The sequence below is a fragment of the Carcharodon carcharias genome (genome assembly GCF_017639515.1).
Source record: "Carcharodon carcharias isolate sCarCar2 chromosome 36 unlocalized genomic scaffold, sCarCar2.pri SUPER_36_unloc_1, whole genome shotgun sequence".
In the NCBI taxonomy this organism is placed as follows: Eukaryota; Metazoa; Chordata; class Chondrichthyes; order Lamniformes; family Lamnidae; genus Carcharodon; species Carcharodon carcharias.
In genome coordinates this window covers 3,333,508-3,356,026 of record NW_024470726.1, presented here as the reverse complement: position 1 = coordinate 3,356,026, position 22,519 = coordinate 3,333,508, and the positions used below count along the sequence as shown (strand labels likewise).

General features: G+C 52.9%; 1 protein-coding gene across 1 annotated transcript in view; it reads right to left on the bottom strand.

The window, feature by feature from the left end:
• Positions 1–7,747: 7,747 nt before the first annotated feature.
• The window catches only part of LOC121274325 (interleukin-6 receptor subunit alpha-like), a 63,481-nt gene continuing 48,709 nt past the window's right edge, over positions 7,748–22,519 (bottom strand). The window contains exons 2-6 of the mRNA XM_041181567.1: positions 22,291–22,432; positions 19,177–19,214; positions 17,314–17,374; positions 10,281–10,383; positions 7,748–8,001 (exon numbers count right to left, since the gene is read on the bottom strand). Coding sequence (XP_041037501.1) covers positions 7,770–8,001; positions 10,281–10,383; positions 17,314–17,374; positions 19,177–19,214; positions 22,291–22,432 — 576 coding nt within the window. The 3' untranslated portion in view covers positions 7,748–7,769. The remainder of the gene's footprint in view (positions 8,002–10,280; positions 10,384–17,313; positions 17,375–19,176; positions 19,215–22,290; positions 22,433–22,519) is intronic.

The following is a 22,519-nucleotide window of genomic DNA, read 5'->3' as shown; positions in this document are numbered from 1 at the left end:
GAGGTTAAATAGATAGGGAGGGGTGTAGGGGCTGGAGGAGTTTATAGAGATAGGGAGGAGGTTACGCACACAGGGAGGGGAGTCGGTGCTGGAGGAGGTTACAGAGATGGGGATCAGTGTAGGGGCTGGTGGAGGTTACAGAGATAGGGAGGGGTGTTGGGACTGGAGGTGGTTAACGAGTTAGGGAGGGTTGCATTGTTTGGAGGAAGTTACATAGATAGGGAGGGGTATGGGGCTGGAGGACATTACAGAGATAGGGAGGGTAGTAGGTGTTGGATGAGTTTACAGAGATAATGAAGAGTGTCGGGGCTGGAGGAGTTTACAGAGATAGCATGGTTGTAGGGACCGGAGGAGGTTACAGATATAGGGAAGATTGTCGCGGTTGAAGGAGGTTACAGAGTTGGGAGGGGTGTAGGGGCTGGAGGAGGTTACAGAGATAGGGAGCGGTGTTGGGTCTCGAGGAGGTTACAGAGAAATGGAGGGGTGTCGGGGCTGGAGGAGGTTATAGAGATAGCGGGGATGTAGTGACTGGAGGAGGTTACAGACATAGAGAGGGGTGTCGGGGCTGGAGGAGGATACAGAGATGGGGATCAGTGTAGGGGCTGGTGGATGTTACAGAGATAGGGAGGGGTGTTGGGACTGGAGGTGGTTAACGAGTTAGGGAGGGTTGTATTGTTTGGAGGAAGTTACATAGATAGGGAGGGGTATGGGGCTGGAGGACGTTACAGAGATAGGGAGGGTAGTAGGTGTTGGATGAGTTTACAGAGATAATGAAGAGTGTCGGGGCTGGAGGAGTTTACAGAGATAGCGTGGTTGTAGGGACCGGAGGAGGTTACAGATATAGGGAAGGTTGTATCGGTTGAAGGAGGTTACAGAGTTGGGAGGGGTGTAGGGGCTGGAGGAGGTTACAGAGATAGGGAGCAGTGTTGGGTCTCGAGGAGGTTACAGAGAAATGGAGGGGTGTCGGGGCTGGAGGAGGTTATAGAGATAGCGGGGATGTAGTGACTGGAGGAGTTTACAGACATAGAGAGGGGTGCCGGGGCTGGAGGAGGATACAGAGTTAGGGAGGGTTGTAGGGGCTGGAGGAGGTTACATAGATGGGGAGTGGTGTAGGCACCGGTGGTGGTTTCAGAGTTAGGGAGGGGTGTAGGGGCTGGAGGACATTACAGAGATAGTGAACGGTGTAGTGGTTGGAGGAGGTGACAGAGATAGAGAGTGGTGCATGTGTTGGAGGAGGTTACAGGGATAGGGAGGGTTGTGGGGACTGGAGGAGGGTACAGAGTTGGGTGGCGTGTATGGGCTGGAGGAGTTTACAGAGATAGGGAGTTATGTAGGTGCTGTAGGAGGTTACAGAGATATGGAGGGGTGTAGGTACTGGATGAGGTTACAGAGATAGGGAGGGGTATTGGTACTGGATGAGGTTACAGAGATAGGGAGGTGTATAGGGACTGGAGGTGGTTACAGAGACAGGGAGCGGGTGTAGGGGCTGGAGGAGGTTACAGAGATAGGGAGGGGTGTTGGGGCTGGAGGAGGTTACAGAGATAGGGAGTGATGTAGGAGCTGGAGGATTTTACAGAGATAGGGAGGGGAATAGGTACTGGAGGAGGTTACAAAGATAGGGAAGAGTGTAGGGGCTGGAGGTGGTTACAGAGATAGGGAGGGGTGTAGGTGCTGGAGGAGGTTACAGAGATAGGGAGGTTTGCAGGGGCTGGAGGAGGTTACAGAGATAGGGAGCGGTATAGGTACAGGAGGAGGTTACAGAGTTATGAGGGGTGTAGGGGCTGGAGGAGGTTACAGAGATAGGGAGGAGTGTAGGGGCTGTAGGAGGTTACAGAGATAGGGAGCGGTATAGGCACAGGAGGAGGTTACAGAGATAGGGAGGAGTGTAGGGGCTGTAGGAGGTTACAGAGATAGGGAGCGGTATAGGCACAGGAGGAGGTTACAGAGATAGGGAGGAGTTGTTGGAGCTGGAGGAGGTTACAGAGATAGGGAGGGGTGTAGGGGCTGGAGGAGGTTACAGAGATAGGGAGGAGTGTAGGGGCTGGAGGAGGTTACAGAGATAGGGAGGGGTGTAGGGGCTGGAGGAGGTTACAGAGATAGGGAGGGGTGTAGAGGCTGGAGGAGGTTACAGAGATAGGGAGGGGTGTAGGGGCTGGAGGAGGTTACAGAGATAGGGAGGGGTGTAGAGTCTGGAGGAGGTTACAGAGATAGGGAGGGGTGTAGAGTCTGGAGGAGGTTACAGAGATAGGGAGGAGTGTAGGGGCTGGAGGAGGTGACAGAGATAGGGAGGGGTGTAGGGGCTGGAGGAGGTTACAGAGATAGGGAGGGGTGTAGAGGCTGGAGGAGGTTACAGAGATAGGGAGGGGTGTAGGGGCTGGAGGAGGTTACAGAGATAGGGAGGGGTGTAGAGTCTGGAGGAGGTTACAGAGATAGGGAGGGGTGTAGGGGCTGGAGGAGGTTACAGAGATAGGGAGGGGTGTATGGGCTGGAGGAGGTTACAGAGATAGGGAGGGGTGTAGGGGCTGGAGGAGGTTACAGGGATAGGGAGGGATGTAGGGGCTGGAGGAGGTTACAGAGATAGGGAGGGGTGTATGGGCTGGAGGAGGTTACAGAGATAGGGAGGGGTGTAGAGGCTGGAGGAGCCTAAAGAGATAGGGAGGGGTGTAGGGGCTGGAGGAGGTTACAATGATAGGGAGGCGTGTAGGGACTGGAGGAGGTTACAGAGATAGGGAGGGGTTTAGGGATTGGAGGAGGTTACAGAGAGAGGGAGTGGTGTAGGGGCTGGAGGAGGTTACAGAGATAGGGAGGGGTGTAGGAGCTGGAGGAGGTCACAGAAATCGGGAGGGGTGTGGAGGCTGGAGGAGGTTACAGAGATAGGGAGGGGTGTAGAGGCTGGAGGAGGTTACAGAGATAGGGGTTTTGTTGGGGTTTTCCCCATCAAACCCAGAGCGAGAAATGACACGATTCTTGCAGTGGAATCTTCAGTGAGGAAATTTTATTAACAGAAATACCTCGAGATGTTCCAGTTTACAGTTTGTATTGAACAGGAATACAGAACACTCTCGATTACACCCTTTCAGGTGCCAAACATATGATAGAAACATATACATTCAGTTTAAATTCATTGACTCATTCAGAATTACCCGTATTTTGAGGTCAAATGTTTGCACATTTTACAGGCCATTCAGCCCCTCTGCTCTGTGCTGGTGTTTCTGCTCCACACCAGCCTCCTCCCACTCCCCCCCTCTGCATCTCCGCCTGTTACTATATCCTTCTATTCCTCCCTCCCTCCTGTGTTTATCCAGCTGCCCCCCCCACCACCTCCCCTCCCCCTGCCTCTCTTCCCAGTTCCTGGCAGGGAGTCACCCATACACTTCAGGCAGGCCCTGGGCGCACAGTTCCGTAACTCCGGGCGCTCGCTCCCGACTTTTACCCGCCTGTTGGGATGTGGCCATGTGGGCCTGGTCCTGGTATCTATGGAAGCGAGTCTCTCAAAGACTCAGCGCATTCAGGAGACATGGGCTAGGAAGGGGAGGAGGCCATTCAGCCCATCCAGCTCCATCCCACCATTCGATCCAATCATGGCTCATCTGTATCTTGACTTCCCGCTACCCACCTCAGTTCCCTAACCCTCCTCCCCCTTACCCAACCAAAATCTGCCCATCTCAGTTTTGATGTTTCTAACCAGCACCCCCATCCTGCCAGCCTCGACAGCTTGTTTTGGTGGGGGGTGGGGGGGAGAGTTCCAGATTCCCACTCCCCCACTGTGTGTTTGTGTTTGTGTGTTGTGTGTGTGTGCGTGAAGTGCTTCCTGACATCACCCGTGAATGGCCTGGTTCCCATTTTGAGGTTCTGCCCCCCTTGTTCTGGACTCTCTCCCCCACCCCCCACCACCAGAGGAAATAGTTTCTCTCTATCGACCCGATTGAATTCTTTAATCATCTTAAAGCCCCCTCATTCGATCACCCCTTCATCTCCCACCCTCGAGGGTATAAAAGTCGAGTCTGTGTGTGTGTGACCCGTCCTCGGAGTTTAACCCAGGATCGTTTTGGAATCTGAACTGCACTCCACCCCCTGTCCCATCCAAGGGCCAATATATCCACCCTGAGGAAGAACAGTGGGAGTGAACAGGAAGGGGTTTGATCTATTGGGATTGTGTAAGGTGAGAGTGAGCCGGAGGGGGTTTGGGTCTATTGGGATCGTGTACAGTGGGAGTGAACGGGAAGGGGTTTGGGTTCATTGGGATTATGTACAGTGGGAGTGAACGGGAAGGGGTTTGGGTCCATTGGGATTATGTACAGTGGGAGTGAACGGGAAGGGGTTTGGGTCCATTGGGATCGTGTACAGTGGGAGTGAATGGGAAGGAGTTTGGGTCCATTAGGATTATGTACAGTGGGAGTGAACGGGAAGGGGTTTGATCTATTGGGATTGTGTCTAGTGGGAGTGAACGGGAAGGGGTTTGATCTATTGGGATTATGTACAGTGGGAGTGAATGGGAAGGGGTTTGGGTCCATTGGGATTATGTACAGTGGGAGTGAACGGGAAGGGGTTTGGGTCCATTGGGATCGTGTACAGTGGGAGTGAATGGGAAGGGGTTTGGGTCCATTAGGATTATGTACAGTGGGAGTGAATGGGAAGGGGTTTGATCTATTGGGATTGTGTCTAGTGGGAGTGAATGGGAAGGGGTTTGGGTCCATTGGGATTGTGTACAGTGGGAGTGAATGGGAAGGGGTTTGGGTCCATTGGGATTATGTACAGTGGGAGTGAACGGGAAGGTGTTTGATCCATTGGGATTGTGTACAGTGGGAGTGAACGGGAAGGAGTTTGATCTATTGGGATTGTGTACAGTGGGAGTGAACGGGAAGGGGTTCGATTTATTGGGATTGTGTCTAGTGCGAGTAAATGGGAAGGGGTTTGATCTGTTGGGATTGTGTCTAGTGGGAGTAAATGGGAAGGGGTTTGATCTGTTGGGATTGTGTCCAGTGGGAGTGAATGGGAAGGGGTTTGATCTATTGGGATTGTGTACAGTGGGAGTGAACAGGAAGGGGTTTGGGTCCATCGGGATTGTTACAGTGGGAGTTAACTGGAAGGGGTTTGGGTCCATTGGGATTGTGTACAGTTGGAGTGAACAGGAAGGGGTTTGGGTCCATTGGGATTATGTACAGTTGGAGTGAATAGGAAGGGGTTTGGGTCCATTGGGATTATGTACAGTGGGAGTGAATGGGAAGGGGTTTGGGTCCATTGGGATTGTGTACAATGGGAGTGAATGGGAAGGGGTTTGGGTGCATTGGGATTGTGTACAATGGGAGTGAACGGGAAGGGGTTTGGGTCCATTGGGATTGTGTACAGTAGGAGTGAATGGGAAGGGGTTTGGGATTGGGTACAGTGGGAATGAACAGGAAGGTGTTTGGGTCCATCGGGATTGTGTACAGTTGGAGTGAACGGGAAGGGGTTTGATCTATTGGGATTGTGTACAGTGGGAGTGAACAGGAAGGGGTTTGGGTCCATCGGGATTGTTACAGTGGGAGTTAACTGGAAGGGGTTTGGGTCCATTGGGATTGTGTACAGTTGGAGTGAACAGGAAGGGGTTTGGGTCCATCGGGATTGTTACAGTGGGAGTTAACGGGAAGGGGTTTGGGTCCATTGGGATTGTGAACAGTTGGAGTGAATAGGAAGGGGTTTGGGTCCATTGGGATTATGTACAGTGGGAGTGAATGGGAAGGGGTTTGGGTCCATTGGGATTGTGTACAATGGGAGTGAATGGGAAGGGGTTTGGGTCCATTGGGATTGTGTACAGTGGGAGTGAACAGGAAGGGGTTTGGGTCCATTGGGATTGTATACAGTGGGAGTGAACGGGAAGGGGTTTGGGCCCATTGGGATTGTATACAGTAGGAGTGAATGGGAAGGGGTTTGGGCCCATTGGGATTGTATACAGTGGGAGTGAATGGAAGGTGTTTGGGTCCTTTGGGATTGTGTACAGTTGGAGTGAACGGGAAGGGGTTTGGGTCCATTGGGATTGTGTACAGTGGGAGTGACCAGGAAGGGGATTGCTTCCATTGGGATTGTGTACAGTTGGAGTGAATGGGAAGGGGTTTGCATCCATTGGGATTGTGTACAGTGGGAGTGAATGGGAAGGGGTTTGGGTCCATTGGGATTGTGTACAGTGGGAGTGAACAGGAAGGGGTTTGGGTCCATTGGGATTGTATACAGTGGGAGTGAACGGGAAGGGGTTTGGGCCCATTGGGATTGTATACAGTAGGAGTGAATGGGAAGGGGTTTGGGCCCATTGGGATTGTATACAGTGGGAGTGAATGGGAAGGGGTTTGGGTCCTTTGGGATTGTGTACAGTGGGAGTGAATGGGAAGGGGTTTGGGTCCATTGGGATTGTGTACAGTGGGAGTGAATGGGAAGGGGTTTGGGTCCTTTGGGATTATGTACAGTGGGAGTGAACGGGAAGAGGTTTGTTAAACCCCTGTGATTGTTCACCCTTCCTCCATTTTTGATGCCTGCAACTTTCCGCTGAGTGCGGTGGGGTGGGGAGGGGTGTGAGTGGGTTGTGGAGGCGGTGAGGGGAATCCCAGGGAAGGACGGGCGATCACTCAGTGACCATCGGGAGGTGAGACATTCCTGAGTGTTGAGAACTGGAGTGAACCCCCCTGGCTGCGATCGGCTGGGAGCACAGACTGGGGGCCGGGGTTGGGGGGGGCGGTGGGGGGGCGGTTGGCGTCTGGGATCTTCCTGATTGGCTGAGATAAAATACCCAACAGAGCCGCGGGGAGAGGCAAGTAATATTTGTATATTCCCCCGATACCCCCTCCAAAAGTCATGTGAAGTACCACTTGGTGCTCGTGTGCTGAGATTCAAGTCTCCAACCATTGCTGGCCTGAAGTGGACAATGGGCCTGCTATTTTATCCAGAACCACACCATTGGGGAGGACGGGTAATCGAGTACATTTATGAAAAATACAGTCTCTCGAAAAAAGGGAGTGAAGACATTCTAGAAGGTTCATCGCACCCCCTGCCTTGGTCCTTGGCTGTCCCCTTCCTGCTTTGGCTTGGACATCATCTTGCAGTCCCAGGCTCCCATTTTGCGGACGGAGCCGAGGGTTACGGAATGAGCGCGGGGGTGGGGGTGGGGTACGAGCTGCCCGCCGGCGAACTTTGACCTGCCGCCCAACTTGTGAGGTTGGCCGCATCCAGTCCTGACCTTTGGCCCTGGAAGAATCCACTCGCAAAGGGCAAGTATATCTTCCTACCCCCCCCCACCGTCAACTGTCACCCCGGCCCGGCAAGCGCTCGGGTGGCAAGGGGCAGGGCCAACGCTGCTTGCCAGATGCAAAGAAACAGGGGGGATGGGGGGGGGGGGGGGGTGGGTAGGCCATTCGGCCCATCAAGCCTACCCTCGACCAGATGGCAGCTGGGAGCAAAGGTCGCAGGAGAGGGCGCGACCCCTGCGTAAGGGCGTAAAAGTGGAGACGAGCATGGTGGACGGGTCACTCCCCCCCCCACCGGCGCCATCGGCTCTCCCGGTCAAGCCAACCCGCGGAGGGCCCAAAGCCAATGTAACTTCGAGCTCTCCTTTGGGCAAAGGGCGGGGGGTGGGGGGGGGGGGGGTGCGGCTGGGGGGCAGGTCGCCCTCGACAGGGGCAGCTCACCCCACCCCCCCCAATCCCCAAGACCCTGGTTTCTTCCCCCACACCACCACCCCGCTCCCTGCCCCCCTCGACCCCTCCACCCCCACCCCCCCAACCCCCTGTAGACGGCTGTTATTATGGGATGTAGAAGTAGCTCACGTTGATGACGTCGAAATGTGGCTGCTCGTCACTGGTGAGGCTTTGGGACTCGGGTGCCGGGGCCTCCGAGCTTTGCTGGATCGCACTCTCGGCGCTGGCCTCGGACTCCTTCACCTCCGAGGCCGTGATCAGCCGGATGGACAAATACTCCGGCCGGTTCTTCCCCTTGACCTTTGCTGTCGCTTGGCCCTTCCATTTCTTCCTGTACCTGCCAAGGGAAGGCAGAGCCCCTTAGACCCATGGCTCGTTCTCCTCGACTACAAGATGGTGGGTGGAGGAGGGTCCTGAGTCGGGGGGGTGGGGTGCGGTATGGCAGTGGAAGGGGGTGAGAGATCTAGCAATACCCTCGAGAAATAACATCAGGCCCTCACAGCCCCGCTGGTGACCACCCCCCCACCCTCCCCCTTCATGCTGACCCCGCCGGCACTTGTGTGAGGTCACAGGAACAGGAGGCCATTCGGCCCCTCGAATGTCTTTTGCCGTTCAGTCACTTCGCAGCTGACCTGTATCTTAACTCCATCGCTTTGGATCCGTAACCCTTAATCCCCCCAACCCATCTATCAATCTCGGTTTTGGCACTTTCAATATGACCCCATTCCTCAACAGCTTTTTTTGTGGGTAGTGGGGGGGGGAGAGTTCCAGATTCCCCCCACCCTGTGTGTGTGTGTGTGTGTGTGTGTGTGTGTGTGAAGTGCTTCCTGACATCACCCCTGAACGGCCTGGCTCCCATTTTAAGGTTCTGCCCCCCTTGTTCTGGCCTCTCTCCCCCATTCTCTCCCCCACCCCCCCTCACCCCCACCCTGATCAGAGGAAATAGTTTCTCTCCATCAACCTGTTAATTTTTTAAATTAATTTACAGGATGCAGTCATCACTGGAGAGGCCAGAACTTACTGCCCATCCCTAATTGCCCCCTTGAGAAGGTGGTGGGTGAGCCGCCTTCTTGAGCCGCTGCAGTCCCTGTGGTGTAGGTACACCCACCGTGCTGTTAGGGAGGGAGTTCCAGCATTTTGACCCAGCGACAGAGGAGGAACGGCCGATATATTTCCAAGTCAGGGTGGTGTGTGGCTCGGAGGGGAACCTCCAGGTGGTGGTGTTCCCATGCGTCTGCTGCCCTTGTCCTTCTAGATGGTAGTGGTCATGGGTTTGAAAGGTGCTGTCGAAGGAGCCTTGGTGAGTTGCTGCAGTGCATCTTGTAGATGGTACACTCACTGCTGCCACTGTGCGTCGGTGATGGAGGGAGTGAATGTTTGTGGATGGGGTGCCGATCAAGCGGGGCTGCTTTGTCCTGGATGGTGTTGAGCTTCTTGAGTGTTGTGGGAGCTGCACTCATCTAGGCAAGTGGGGAGTATTCCATCCCACTCCTGACTTGTGCCTTGTAGATGGTGGACAGGATTTGGGGAGTCAGGAGGTGAGTTACTCACCGCAGGATTCCCAGCCTCTGAACTGCTCTTGTAGCCACTGTATTTATATGGCTGGTCCAGTTCAGTTTCTGGTCAATGGTAACCCCCAGGATGTTGATAGTGGGGGAATTCAACAAAACCCTTCAATTAGACAATCTCTTAATCTTTTATATTTAATATCCATCGTGTTTAACTTACATTTTCGGGGAATGAAATAAGGATCATGATTGGATTAACTAGAAGCTAAAATAAAGATAAATGAGAAAAAGGTCATTGAAATAATTATAGGATGGCGGGGAATGAGACTGGTGGGATTGTTCTGAGAGAGCTGGCGTAGGTTCAGTGGGCTGAATGGCCTCCTTCTTTGCCGAAATGATTCTGTGATTATTGTTTTCAAAAATGGGTTGGAAATTTTTATTGTCATAATGGAAAAAATTGACATTCCATGAATATAAAATTAATTTTTCAGGGCCAGAGAGGTTGTTCAGCAATTACATCGTGCTTAACAAGGCTTAACTTCTTCAATGGTTTTTACAGTGGGAATAATCATGTTTAAGTGTAAGTTCTCATCAGTGCATGATTGCAAGGACAATGTAGGCTTTGGAACCTCCACAGCAGACCCTAAGGGGGTCTTGTGATGCAAGGGGTAGCATCCTCAGCTCTGAGTCAGAAGCTCCAGGTTTGACTCCCTCTCCGGGACTTGATGGCAAAGGAAGGTGTGTTCATAATGCAGCCAGACAGGTTGAGTGTTAACCTGGTCAGCCATGTGAGCATCTACCATCAGACTATAGCATGCATGAAAAAAAGTACATGTTGTCATTGCAACCTGGGCTCCCTGAGTGAAACTGTAACACCACCACCACAGTGGAACCAGTGGAGAAGCATAGTGTCACCGGCAACAGCTTCTGGATTTCTGCGTTATTCCGGGAATGCGCGATCTCTCCCAAAGTGTGCTTCCAGCGTTAGTGGGGCAATGACGGTGGGCTATGGCACTTCCGACGGTGATAATCACCACAAAAACAGGGGTGTGGTGGGGGGTGGGGTGGGGTGGGGGGACCGAGAGTCTGTCTCACCTCGGGTTCTTACCTGATGACAATGATGATGAACAGCATGATCACAATGAATAGGCTGACCGCCACTAGCAAGGGCCTGTACCAGGGAAAGTTACTCCACTCCGGATGGTGAGAACCTTCAAATAAAATCACAGAGAGTATAGATTGAGGAGTGATCTGGCTGAAGGCAATTTAATAAAAAAGTTATTTCACGGGTTGTGGGCGTCGCTGGGTGAGGTCAGTATTTGTTGCCCATCCTTATTTGCCCCAGGTACTGAGGGGCCCTCGCTCGGCCATTTCCAGGGGGGCAGCTGAGAGTCAACCACGCGGCTGTGGGTCTGGAGTCACATGTAGGCCAGACCGGGTAAGGACGGTAGATTTCACCCCCCCCCCCCCCACCTAAATGGGGCGTTCGTGAACCAGCGAGATAAAAGCAAAATACTGCGGATGCTGGAAATCTGAAATAAAAGCAGAAAATGCTGGAAAAGCTCAGCAGGTCCGGCAGCGTCTGCAGAGATAGAAACAGAGTCAACGTTTCGAGTCCGTGCGACTCTTCAGAAGAGTCTGTATGGCTGCTGGAGGAGAGTCACGCAGATTCGAAAGGTTACCTCTGCTTCTCTCTCCACTGATGCTGCCAGAACTGCTGAGCTTTTCCGAGAATTTTCTGTTCTTATTACATCAGTGAACAGGTTTTTAAACAACAACCAATAATAGCTGCGCTGGTCACCATGACCCGCACCTAGGGGTTGATGTAGTGTTGGACTGAACCATGTGTAGAAGCAAGCACGGAGACAGCTCTGAGCTTGGATCTTTGCTATGTAGATTCCAGCAGTTAATAAATACTGTTAAACTACACACAAACTTAAGAAACCGCAACCATTCCTGAGACTGACTTTCAACCCCAGATTTTATTAACTGAATTTAAATTCCACCAACTGCCCATGGTGGGATTTGAACCCATGACCACCCTAAGCGTTAGGCAGCCTCCCGAGATTGCCAGTCCAGTGACACTACCACCACACCACCCATCAATACTACCTCGAATACCATGTGCAGTTTTGGACCCCTCATTTAAGGAAGGATGTAAATGCATTGGAGGCGGTTCAGAGGAGGTTTACTAGATTGATACCTGGAGTGATTGGGTTGTCTTGTGAGGAAAGGTTGGACAGACTGAGCTTGTTCCCACTGGAGTTTAGAAGAGTGAGGGGTGATTGGATTGAAGTTTACAAGATCCTGAACGGCCTTGACAAGGTGGACATGGAAAGGATGTTTCCTCTTGTGGGTGAGTCCAGAGCTAGGGGGGCACTGGTTTAAAATTAGGGGTCGCCCTTTTAGGACAGAGATGAGGAGAAACTTTTTCTCTCAGAGGGTTGTGTGACTTTGGAATTCTCTGCCTCAGAAGGTGGTGGAGACGGGGTCAGTGAATATTTTTAAGGCAGAGGCAGATAGATTCTGGTTAGGCAAGGGGGTCGAAGGTTATCGGAGGTAGATGGGAATGTGGGAATGGAAACACAAGAGGATCAGCCATGACATTATTGAATGGCGGACCAGTCTCGAGGGGCTGAATGGCCTCCTCCTGTTCCTATTCCTTATGTTTCTCATGTTTTCCCTTGTGTTCAAAAGGTTTGAGAAATGCGGTAGATACCGAGAAATGATGTGGTGGAGGAGCCGAACGCACACAGTCTCAGAATTAGACACAGGCCATTCAGGAAGGAAGTGAAGAGATATTTTAAGCAGATAAAGGGGAGCAGCAATCTCAAACCCTCTCTTCCCCCCGATAAGCGGTTGAGGTTTGGGTGTCACTTGGAGATTTGAGATTAGCGGATCTTTTTCTCTCTCTCTCTGGGAGAGGGGTGTGGCAGAAAGGCCAGGGAAATGGGGAAGGTAGGGCGGCGCTGGCAATGGGGTAGTTGGCAGACAGGCGGTGGTGTGAGGTGCGGTGCTGGGAGGTGGGGGGGTGGGGAAGCTGAATGAATCCTCCGGCCCCCCCACCTCCCCCCCCCTCCATGGCTTTCCAAGGTCGCTTACCGATCTTTTGCCGGGGTTGAGGCTTGCTGCACCCACTGGGAGCTAGGCCCAGGAGGCTGACAGTTCCTGTGGTGGTGGAGCGGTTTCGCAAGGTTTGCAACCACCGAGCGGGGGCTGACGCGTGTGCGATTTGAAACTCTCGGAGTGACAGGATGGGAAGGCGAGGCTGGGGGAGAGTGCCGGGAGTGGGGGCCACATCGGCACTATTGATACAAGGGGTGGGTCAGCCCACACCCCTTGGGCGGGAGCTTAAGGGCAGAACTCCCCCTTGATTGGGTGGGAGTGTCCACGAAACGGGCCATCGCCCGCGTTCAGGACCCCGGCCGCCATTTCGCCAAAGTCTCCCAGACGGCAGGGAGCTGAAGGGTCTCACACTGAAAAATAACAAAGTTAAAAGTAAGGGGAACACCTCCCCACCACCGCACCCGCTCCCCCCCCCCCACCTCCCCCACCACACGCACACACACGTGTGACTCAGGGATGTCTTAAAAATGGCCTTTAAAAGCTTTCATTGTCCTTGACTGCTGTTGGGAACCTCATCCCCGCCTGTGGATGAGGTTTCCTGAAAAACGCAATAGGCCTCTTCATTGTCGGCAGGCCCTGCTGCTGACTCTACCCCCACGCCCCCCCTCCATCCCCGTGCGCCCGCCGACCGAAATATCGGGCGGTGACGCCGGGCATGTGTCCCGACATCATCGTGCACTATTATACTCGTGATCGGGTTGGGCACACGCCCAACAGCGGGGCCTAAAAATCTGCCCTTGCAGTTTATTTACCGGGTACTCAACTCAGCTGCAACGACATGTGTGCTCTCAGCTCAAACTCTATCTCGACACAACTGTGGTAGCCTGCGCTACTCTCCTGTTGGGTGCTGAAGATCATGCAATCTTCCTTCTTAAAGGGATATTACACGCTAAACGAAAACCAAAATGACTACAGGGAGGTTTTTATTTCTCTCTCTCTCACAGAGGCTGTGGAATTCTCTCGCCCAGAGAGCAGTTGAGTAGCAGCAGTGTGTGTACCATCTACAAGATCCACTGCAGCAACTCACCAAGGCTCCAGAGACAGCACCTTCCAAACCCACGACCGCTACCATCTAGAAGGACAAGGGCCGCAGACACATGGGGAACACCACCACCTGCAAGTTCCTCTCCGAGCCCCTCACCACCCTGACTTGGAAATATATCGGCCGTTCCTTCACTGTCGCTGGGTCAAAATCCTGGAACTCTCAGATCACAGTGCAGAAGAGGCCCTTTGGCCCATCGAGTCTGCACCGACACGTGAGAAACACCTGACCTACCTACCTACCTAATCCCATTTACCAGCACTTGGCCCATAGCCTTGAATGTTATGACTCCCTCCCTAACAGCACGGTGGGTGTACCTACACCGCAAGGACTGCAGCGGTTCATGTAGGCGGCTCAGCACCACCTTCTCAAGGGGCAATTAGGGAGGGGCAATAAATGCTGGGCCCAGTCCAGCGACACCCACACCCTGTGAAACAATAAAGAAAGTCTCATCAGATAAATATTTGCATATCCCATTACACTTGCTGAAACACTAGGCTGTTTCCACAGCCCCTTCCATGATCTCTTCATGAACTCCACCCAGCTATATAAGAACACAGGAAACGGGAGAACAGGAGTGGACCATTCAGCCCATCGAGCCTGCTCCCCCATTCTATACCATCATGGCTGACCTTGGCCTTCAACTCCAGTTTCCCGCCCGCTCCCCCATATCCCTTCATTCCCTGAGAGACCAAATATCCACCTATCCCGGCCTTAAATATACTCAACGATGGAGCATCCACAACCCTCTGGGGTAGAGAATTCCAAAGATTCACAACCCCTTTGAGTGAAGAGATTTCTCCTCATCTCAGTCCTGAACGATCGGCCCCTTATCCTGAGACTGGGCCTCCCCCCCTGTGTTTTAGATTCTCCGACCAGTGGGAAACAATCTCTCAGCGTCCACCCTGTCAAACCCCCTCAGAATCTTGTAGGTTTCAAATCCCCTCAGAATCTTGTAGGTTTCAATGAGATCCCCTCTTATTCTCCTAAACTCCAGAGAAAATAAGCTCAATTTACTCAGCCTCTCATCATTGGACAACCCCGCTCATCCCCAGGGACCAATTGAGTGAACCTTTGCCTCCATTGCAAGTATATCCTTTCTTAAATGTGGAGACCAAAACTGCGCACAGTGTTCCAGATGTGGGCTCACCAGAGCCTTGTCCAGTTGTAGCAAGACTCCCTTTAATCTAATAAAGGACCAACGCTCCAACTGCCTAGATCATTTAATCAGCCTCCACAGCCTCGCTAAGCGCCTGGATGGTGAATGGCAATTTAACCAGGAGAGGCGTCACGGGAGAGACGTCACACCTCCTCCCGATCCCCTTTGCCTCACGGAGACCAACCCCAGCTCCTCCAACCTAACCGTGACGCTCAACCCTTGGGACCGTCCTGGTGAATCCCCCCCCCCACCTCCGCTCCTTCTCAAGGGCCCCTCACTTCCTTCCAAAATGGCAACTGGAAATGGGATGCCACACTCTGGTTCTGGCCACAGGTTGGTCAGCGAAGTGAGGAGCCTTGGGCCGCGTTGGGGATGATTTCGGGAGAGCGGGAAGCGGTGGTGGGGTGGGGGCGTGAAAGAGTTATTCCCCTGTAAGGTTAGGGAGGAGAGAAAACTCGAAGGGGACGTGCTGAATCCTGAGATATGGCGATGACTCACTCAAAGAGGCTAGGCACATCTGCTTGGCCAATCTCCCCAGCGTAAACAATCGCCTTGTAAACAGGGGCTTATTCCCAATCCTTATCCTGGTTTCCCCTCGGGAATGTGACAAGAACCCCCCCCACCCCCCCTGCCACCCCCCTTGCAGAGGGACAAGGTTCCCCCACCTCCTTGTTCCACTGAACAGTCCCGGTAATAAGGGCTTTGCATTTCACAGGGATTCGGGGCGTCCCCTAGAGCTCTCCAGCCAATGAGGTCTTTTTTTTTCCCCCTTTGAAGTGCGCCCACTGTTGCAATTTCGGGAAGCCAATTGGCGCACAGCAAGATCCCACAAACAGCAGGATGTGATAACGACCCAGATCGTCTGGTATTTTTTTTCTCAGCTGATATTGGTTGGGTGGAAAATATGGGGGGTGGGCAGGAACACTGGCAGAGAACCTCCCACCACCCTCCCAAGCTCTTCCTCCAAGACCAGATCCACCCGAGGGGGCCTTGGTTTAGAGTCTTGTCTGTAAGACAGTGTCCTAGGGAGCCATTTATCCCTCAACTAACCTCGTTAAAAATCAAATAGCGCAAGTCATTATCTCATTGCCGACTGTGGAAGCCAGCCCTACACAAAATTGTCATGAGGTATAGTAGCAGACCAGCCATGACCTTACCGAATGGCAGAGGAGGCTCGAGGGGCCGAATGGCCTCCCACTCCTATTCCTTACACTCTTAATAGTCAGGGTGAAAAGCACCTACCATTCCTGCCCCTGATTAGCGTGGGTGAGGAAAGGTTTAAGCTTACTGGCGACAGCTTCCATGGTGGAATAGCCCACATGGGGCTTGCGCACAGAAAATATCCTCTTGGGCAAGGTGACCGGCCAGTGCTCTTGGGACTGTCAACCCCGGGCAAGAGTGCGTGTCCCCCTCGAAGAGACGGAGAGGAAACCGGACAAAGGATTCCGTGACCTAGTTGCCCCGCTGGATAATTATTCTTCCTTTCGGCGGCTCCCGAGCTCTCTCCCTGCTTCCCGGTTACGACCCGGGGCTGACTGGCCCACAACAGACGGGAGCGTGTGTCTCACAGTTACCGTCTGGGAGGGCGGCTGGGGTTGTGGGTCAAGGAGTCTGAGATTGTGACATTTAATGTGCCAAGTTTCTGAACAATCTCCCTCAGCAACGTTGGGAACTCGGGCTGCTGGGAGATTTTAGAAGGCATGAGGTGCCAGGTTCTTTAAAATTAAAGTTTGTAATGCCTTTCCCCAGCCATTAATACTTAACACTCAATTTAGCAAAAAAAATTAATAAACACATTTGCAAACTGGGATAAAAATAAATCCCAAAGTATGAGTTCTTCCACTGGCAGTCCCTGAATTGTTCAGCTTTTTGATCACTGAAGATCTTTTGAAATCTGCCTATTTGTTAACGGCTAATTGTTATCCCTCTCTCCAGTGATACATCCACTATCCCTCTCTCCAATCCCAATCCCTCTCTTCATTCTCAATCCTTCTTTTCCATCCCCACTCCCACTCTCCCACTCCCAATCTCTCTCTCCCATCCCAATCCCTCTCTCCATTCTCAATCCCTCTGTCCATTCTCAATCCTTCGCTCCATTCCCAATCCCTCTCTCCCATCCCCAATTCCTCTCTCCCATCTCAGCACCTCTTTCCCAAACCCCATCCCTCTCTCCCATTCCCAATCCCTCTCCCCCATTCCCAATCCCTCTTCCCATTCTCAAACCCTCTCTCCCATCACAATCCCTTCCTTCTATTCCCCATCCCTCTGTCCCAAATCCAATCTCCCACCCCAATCCCTCTCTCCCACCCCAATCCCTCTCTCCCACACCAATCCCTCTCTCCCACACCAATCCCTCTCTCCCATCCCAATCCCTCTCTCCCACCCCAATCCCTCTCTCCCACCCCAATCCCTCTCTCCCAACCCAATCCCCCTCTCCCACCCCAATCCCTCTCCCATCCCAATCCCTCTCTCCTATCCTAATCCCTCTCACCCACCCCAATCCCTCTCTCCCACCCCAATCCCTCTCTCCCACCCCAATCCCTCTCTCCCACCCCAATCCCTCTCTCCCACCCCAATCCCTCTCTCCCACCCCAATCCCTCTCTCCCATCCCAATCCCTCTCTCCCATCCCAATCCCTCTCTCCCATCCCAATCCCTCTCTCCCAACCCAATCCCTCTCCCATCCCAATCCCTCTCTCCCACCCCAATCCCTTGCCGTGGGGCTCGGACAGGATTTTGGGGAGCGAATTCTCCCCATTGCAAACACTCTTCATGTCAGTGAAGACCATGGAATGACCAAAGTGAAGACACATACCCTGTGGAGTCGACGCCTCCCAGTTAATATCCTCGGGATCGATTGGACCAGAGGGAAGACCCTGGAATAGGGAAATTCGTACTTTGGTAAAACATTAAGCTTAATACTTATTCTCTGTCAAAGCGCCACAATGCAGGGCCCCCAATAATTTAGTGATAACAATAGACATCTTTCTACCTTCCTTTGAGACCATTTATGTAGCAAAACATCCCAAGGTGCTTCACAGGGATTAGAAAGCAATGTTTGACCCCGAGCCGCATGAGGAGATATTAGGGACAGGGTGAACAAAAGCTCAGTCAGAGAGGTCAGTTTTAAGGAGCGTCTTAAAGGAGGAGAGAGAGAGAGAGAGAGAGAGAGGTGGAGAGGTTTAGGGAGGGAATTCCAGAGCTCAGGGCCTCCCCCAGGCAGCTGAAGGCACGGCCGCCAATGGTGGAGCGATGGGAATCGGGGGATGGGCAAGAGGACGGAATTGGAGGAGCGCAGAGATCTCGGAGGGGTGTAGGGGCTGGAGGAGGTTATAGAGATAGGGAGGGGTGTAGGGGCTGGAGGAGGTTACAGAGATAGGGAGGGGTGTAGGGGGCTGGAGGAGGTTACAGAGATAGGGAGGGGTGTAGGGGCTGGAGGAGGTTACAGAGATAGGGAGGAGTGTAGGGGCTGGAGGAGGTTACAGAGATAGGGAGGGGTGTAGGGGCTGGAGGAGGTTACACAGATAGGGAGGGGTGTAGGGGCTGGAGGAGGTTACAGAGATAGGGAGGGGTGTAGGGGCTGGAGGAGGTTACAGAGATAGGGAGGGTTGTAGGAGCTGGAGGAGGTTACAGGGATAGGGAGGGGTGTAGGGGCTGGAGGAGGTTTACAGAGATAGGGAGGGGTGTAGGGGCTGGAGGAGGTTACAGAGATAGGGAGGGTTGTAGGGGCTGGAGGAGGTTACAGAGATAGGGAGGGGTATAGGGGCTGGAGGAGGTTACAGAGATAGAGAGGGGTGTAGGGGCTGGAGGAGGTTACAGTGAAAGCGAGGGGTGTAGGGGCTGGAGGAGGTTACAGTGATAGGGAGGGGTGTAGGGGCTGGAGGAGGTTACAGAGGGGGTTTGAAAACAAGACCTGGGGCATTTTAAAATGGAGGCATTGCTGGACTGGGAGGCAGTGAATACAGGAGGGGTGGGGTTCGGGGTGATGGGCGAATGGAACTTGACGCTTGTTAGGACATGGGGGCAGCGGGTTTTGGATGAGCTGAAATGTACAGGTGTCTGGGGGAGGGGTGTGGGGGAGGGGTGTGGGGGAGGGGTGTGGGGGAGGGGATGTAGGAGAGGGGGCACGGTGGAGTGGGGGAGGGGTGTGGGGGAGGGGGCACGGTGGAGTGGGGGAGGGGTGTGGGGGAGGGGGCCCGGTGGAGTGGGGGAGGGGTGTGGGGGGAGGGGGGCACGGTGGAGTGGGGGAGGGGTGTGGGGGAGGGGGCACGGTGGAGTGGGGGAAGCCAAACTGGAGAGCGCTGGTATATAATTTGGGGAGGTAATAGAAGAATTCACTCGAGTGAAGCGGACAAAAGACATCTCCTTCCTTTCACATTTCACCCCCCCCAGTTGGGAAGAGGTAGGGCCCCTCTCGCACTTTGGGCCTCCCGAATGGTCATTATCCTAAAGGGGGAGTGTGGGTGGTGTGGGGGGGGGGGGGAGAGTGTGGGTGGGGTGGGGGGGGGAAGGGGGGTGGGGGGGGAGGGGGGAGTGTGGGTGGGGTGGGGGGAGGGCAGGTTGTAGGGGGGGAGGGGGTGGGCTGGGGGTCAGTGCATCACATGACCCCAAAAGCAAAATGGCAGCCAGGCAGAAAGGAGCTGGGAATATTGGCTGGATGAAGTTCTGTCACCATTACCTCCGTGTTGTCTTCAGGGATGATATTCCTCTGGGGATCTGTGGCAAAATAACTCATGTTAATCAGAATGTGCGTGACAGACCCTCTCAGACAAATCCCCTCATCCGTCACACACACAGTCCTAACAGCTCTCTAACACTACTGCCACTGAGCAGATCACCTCCTCTCTCTCCTCCGCTTCTATCTCTCCTCTTCCTCCTTCATTCCTTCTCTCTCTCTCTCTGCTTCTCCTCTCTCTCCATCCCTCTCCCTTCTACCCCTTCCCATCTTGTCTCTCTTTCTCCCTCTGTCTCCCCCTCCTTTTCTCTCTCTCTCCTCCCTCCTTCTCTCTCTCCCCCCTTCCCATCTTGTCTCTCTTTCTCCCCTCCCATCTTCTCTCTCTCTCTCTCTCTCTCTCTCCCTGTCTCCCCCTCCTTTTCTCTCTCTTTCTCCTCCCTCCTTCTCTCTCTTTCTCCTCCTTCCCATCATCTCTCTCACTCTCTCTCTCTCCATCTGTCTCCTCCCTCCTTGTCTCTTTCTCTCTTCCCACCTTCTCTCTCTCTCCCTCCTTATCACCCACCCATCCTGCATTCTCTCTCTCCCTTCCCATATTCTCTCTTTCGTTCGCTCTCTCCCTCTCTCCCTTCCTACATTCTCACTCTCTCCTCCTTTCTCTCTCTCCTCCCCCCTCTCTCTCCCCTCTATCTTTTCCCCCTCCCTCTCTCCTCCCTTCTCACTCTCCCCTCCCTCCTTCTCTCCACTCTTTCCCTCTCTCCCCTCTCTCCGACCCTGTTAATTTCATGGCTGAGATGGATAGATTTTTATTGGATTAAGGGGATTAAGGGTTACGAAACCAAGGTGGGTACATGGAATTAAGATACAGATCAGCTTTGATCTGACTGAATGGCGGGACAGCCTTGAGGGGCTGAAAGGCCTCCTCCTTTTCCTATGTTCTCCTCTCCCCTCCCTGCTTCTCTCCCTCCCTTCCTCCCTCCTATTCCCCATGACAGGTGTTCTCAGTGTTGGTTGAGACTCATTCGCTGTATAACACATGTTACAGTGCCTGAGTATTGCTAACAAAAGAGACAGGTCGAAGCTTTTCGTCTTGCACTCATCAGGACATTTGGCAAGAATACCAACATCAGGAGAAAACAACAATTTATACTGCATGTGAAGAGAGTGCTGATTGGTTGGCAAGTGGACTCTGATTGGTGGAGGCGTTGCCATGACGAATGTGCCAAAGGCGTTCTGTTTGTCACACAGATGAGTAATGTGGCATATGAATTTAAGTGCCAGTGTGATGCCCGGTATGTAGGCTGCATGTCCCAGCCGCTGTTTGCAATGGGCTGAGTACAGACTGTACCCAACCAGCCCGTGCTTGTAAAACTCAAAACACTGTGTCTAACATAAGATGTGATTCTGCGATTGGACAAACCACTTGCGGAATAATCCTTAGCATGCTAAGAATCGCGCTGACAACCAATTTAAATTTTCAGTTGGGATTGGCAATGTGGCACCATTTGCGTGTACTGGAAGCTACATATATTAATACACGGGGCCCCTTGCAGACAGAAAGGACACATGCACATGTTTCAGCTTCAACAAAATAAGTGACAGCCATTTGCTGACTCATTCCTCAGGGCAATGCCTTGATCAATCAAGGGTCAAGCTGCCTGGTTTAAATTTCAAACAATGAGTTGGCGGTTAACTGTCAGCCACCTTCAATTGGTGCATTCTCCATGGCAAAACCTCTACCAATCAGAGTCCGCTTGCCAACCAACCATCATTCTCTTGCCATGCAGTACAAATTGTTGTTTTCCCCTTGTATTGGTATTTGTGCGCAGTGTCCTGATGAGTGCAAGATGAAAAGCTTCGACCTGTCTCTTTTCTCGGCTGCATAACACGCTCTGAAATCTGAGGAACTGCTTGATTCCCCCAATGACTGCACCCTCTTCCCCCACCCCACCCCCTCCACCTTCCTCTTCCGGCCCTTTCCAGGTCGAAACTGGGCCCTGCCCCCAATCGTCCTTCCCGGGTTGGTTCCTCATTAAATCTAAAAAGACCTTCGAGACACTCCAAACCAGGAGGAAGAGAAGAAGGTGCAAGGGATGGAGAGAGAGAGAGAGAGGGAGAGAGAGAGAGTAAATGTGAAGGAGTGAGAGAGAAAGTGTGCAGAAGAGGAAGCGAGAAAACGTGAAAGAGGGAGAGAGAGAAAACATGAAGGAGAGAGGAGAAAATAAGGGGAAACATGAAGTGAAAGAGAGAGAGATAGAGAGATCGAGGGAGACTGGGGAATGGAAGATGGGGGATGGGTGAGATAGAAAAAGAGAGAGATGAGGAATGGAGAGAGTGGGAGAGGGAGAAAGAGAGAGACGAGAGCATGGGTGTTTTACAAAGAGACACTATGAAGGTGGAGAGAGAGAAAAGGAGAGGGAGACCAGGATATGAAGAGAGTAGGACAAAGGGAGAGAGAGAGAGAGAGAGAATCAAGGGAATGGAGAGAGTGAGAGAGAGAAAGAGAGAGAATGAGACAGACAGAGAGAGAGAGAGATTGAGACAGACAGAGAGAGAGAGAGAATGAGAGAGAGAGAGACAAGAGAATTGAGAAAGTGAGAGAGAGAGAGAGAGAGAGAGAATGAGACAGACAGAGAGACAGAGAGAGAGAGAGAGAGAAGAGAATGGAGAGAGTGAGAGAGAGAGAATGAGACAGACAGAGAGAGAGAGAGAGAGAGAGAGAGAGAGTGAGAGAGAGAGAGAGAGACCAGGGAATGGAGAGAGAGTGAGAGAGAGAATGAGGCAGACAGAGAGAGTGATAGAGACTGACACCAGGGAATGGAGAGAGTGAGTGAGAGAGAGAGAGACAGAGAGAGAAACAGAGAAAATGTGAAGGGGAAAGGGAGATCATGAAGTGGAGAGAGAGAGTGAGAGAGGATTGTGCCAACAGAGACAAAAGAAGAGGCAGGGGAGAGGAAGGGAATGGGAGAGGGAGGGAGAGGAGACAAAGGGGCAATGAGGGAAGAGAGGAGGGAGGGAAAGGGGACTGAGGGAAGACAGGAGAAGAGGAGTGGAAGAGAGGGGGAGCAAAGGGGGGGAAAGAGGAAGAGATGGGGAGAGGGGGAATCCGATAGGACATACCAGCCCATGGCATTCCGTAGGCCTGTTTACTCCACCTGCTCCATGTTCCGTGATAAAACTCCTCGATCGCTCGGACCTTCACTGTGTAGTTTGTGTCAGGCAGAGCGTCCGCGATCAGGAAGGCTGTCGTCTTAACGTTAACCTGGGAAGAGACAAAGTACCGGGCTGGGCGGAGGCCACACTGCGATGCGAGTCTACCCCCCCCGACCACCACCAGCCGCAGTCCCCC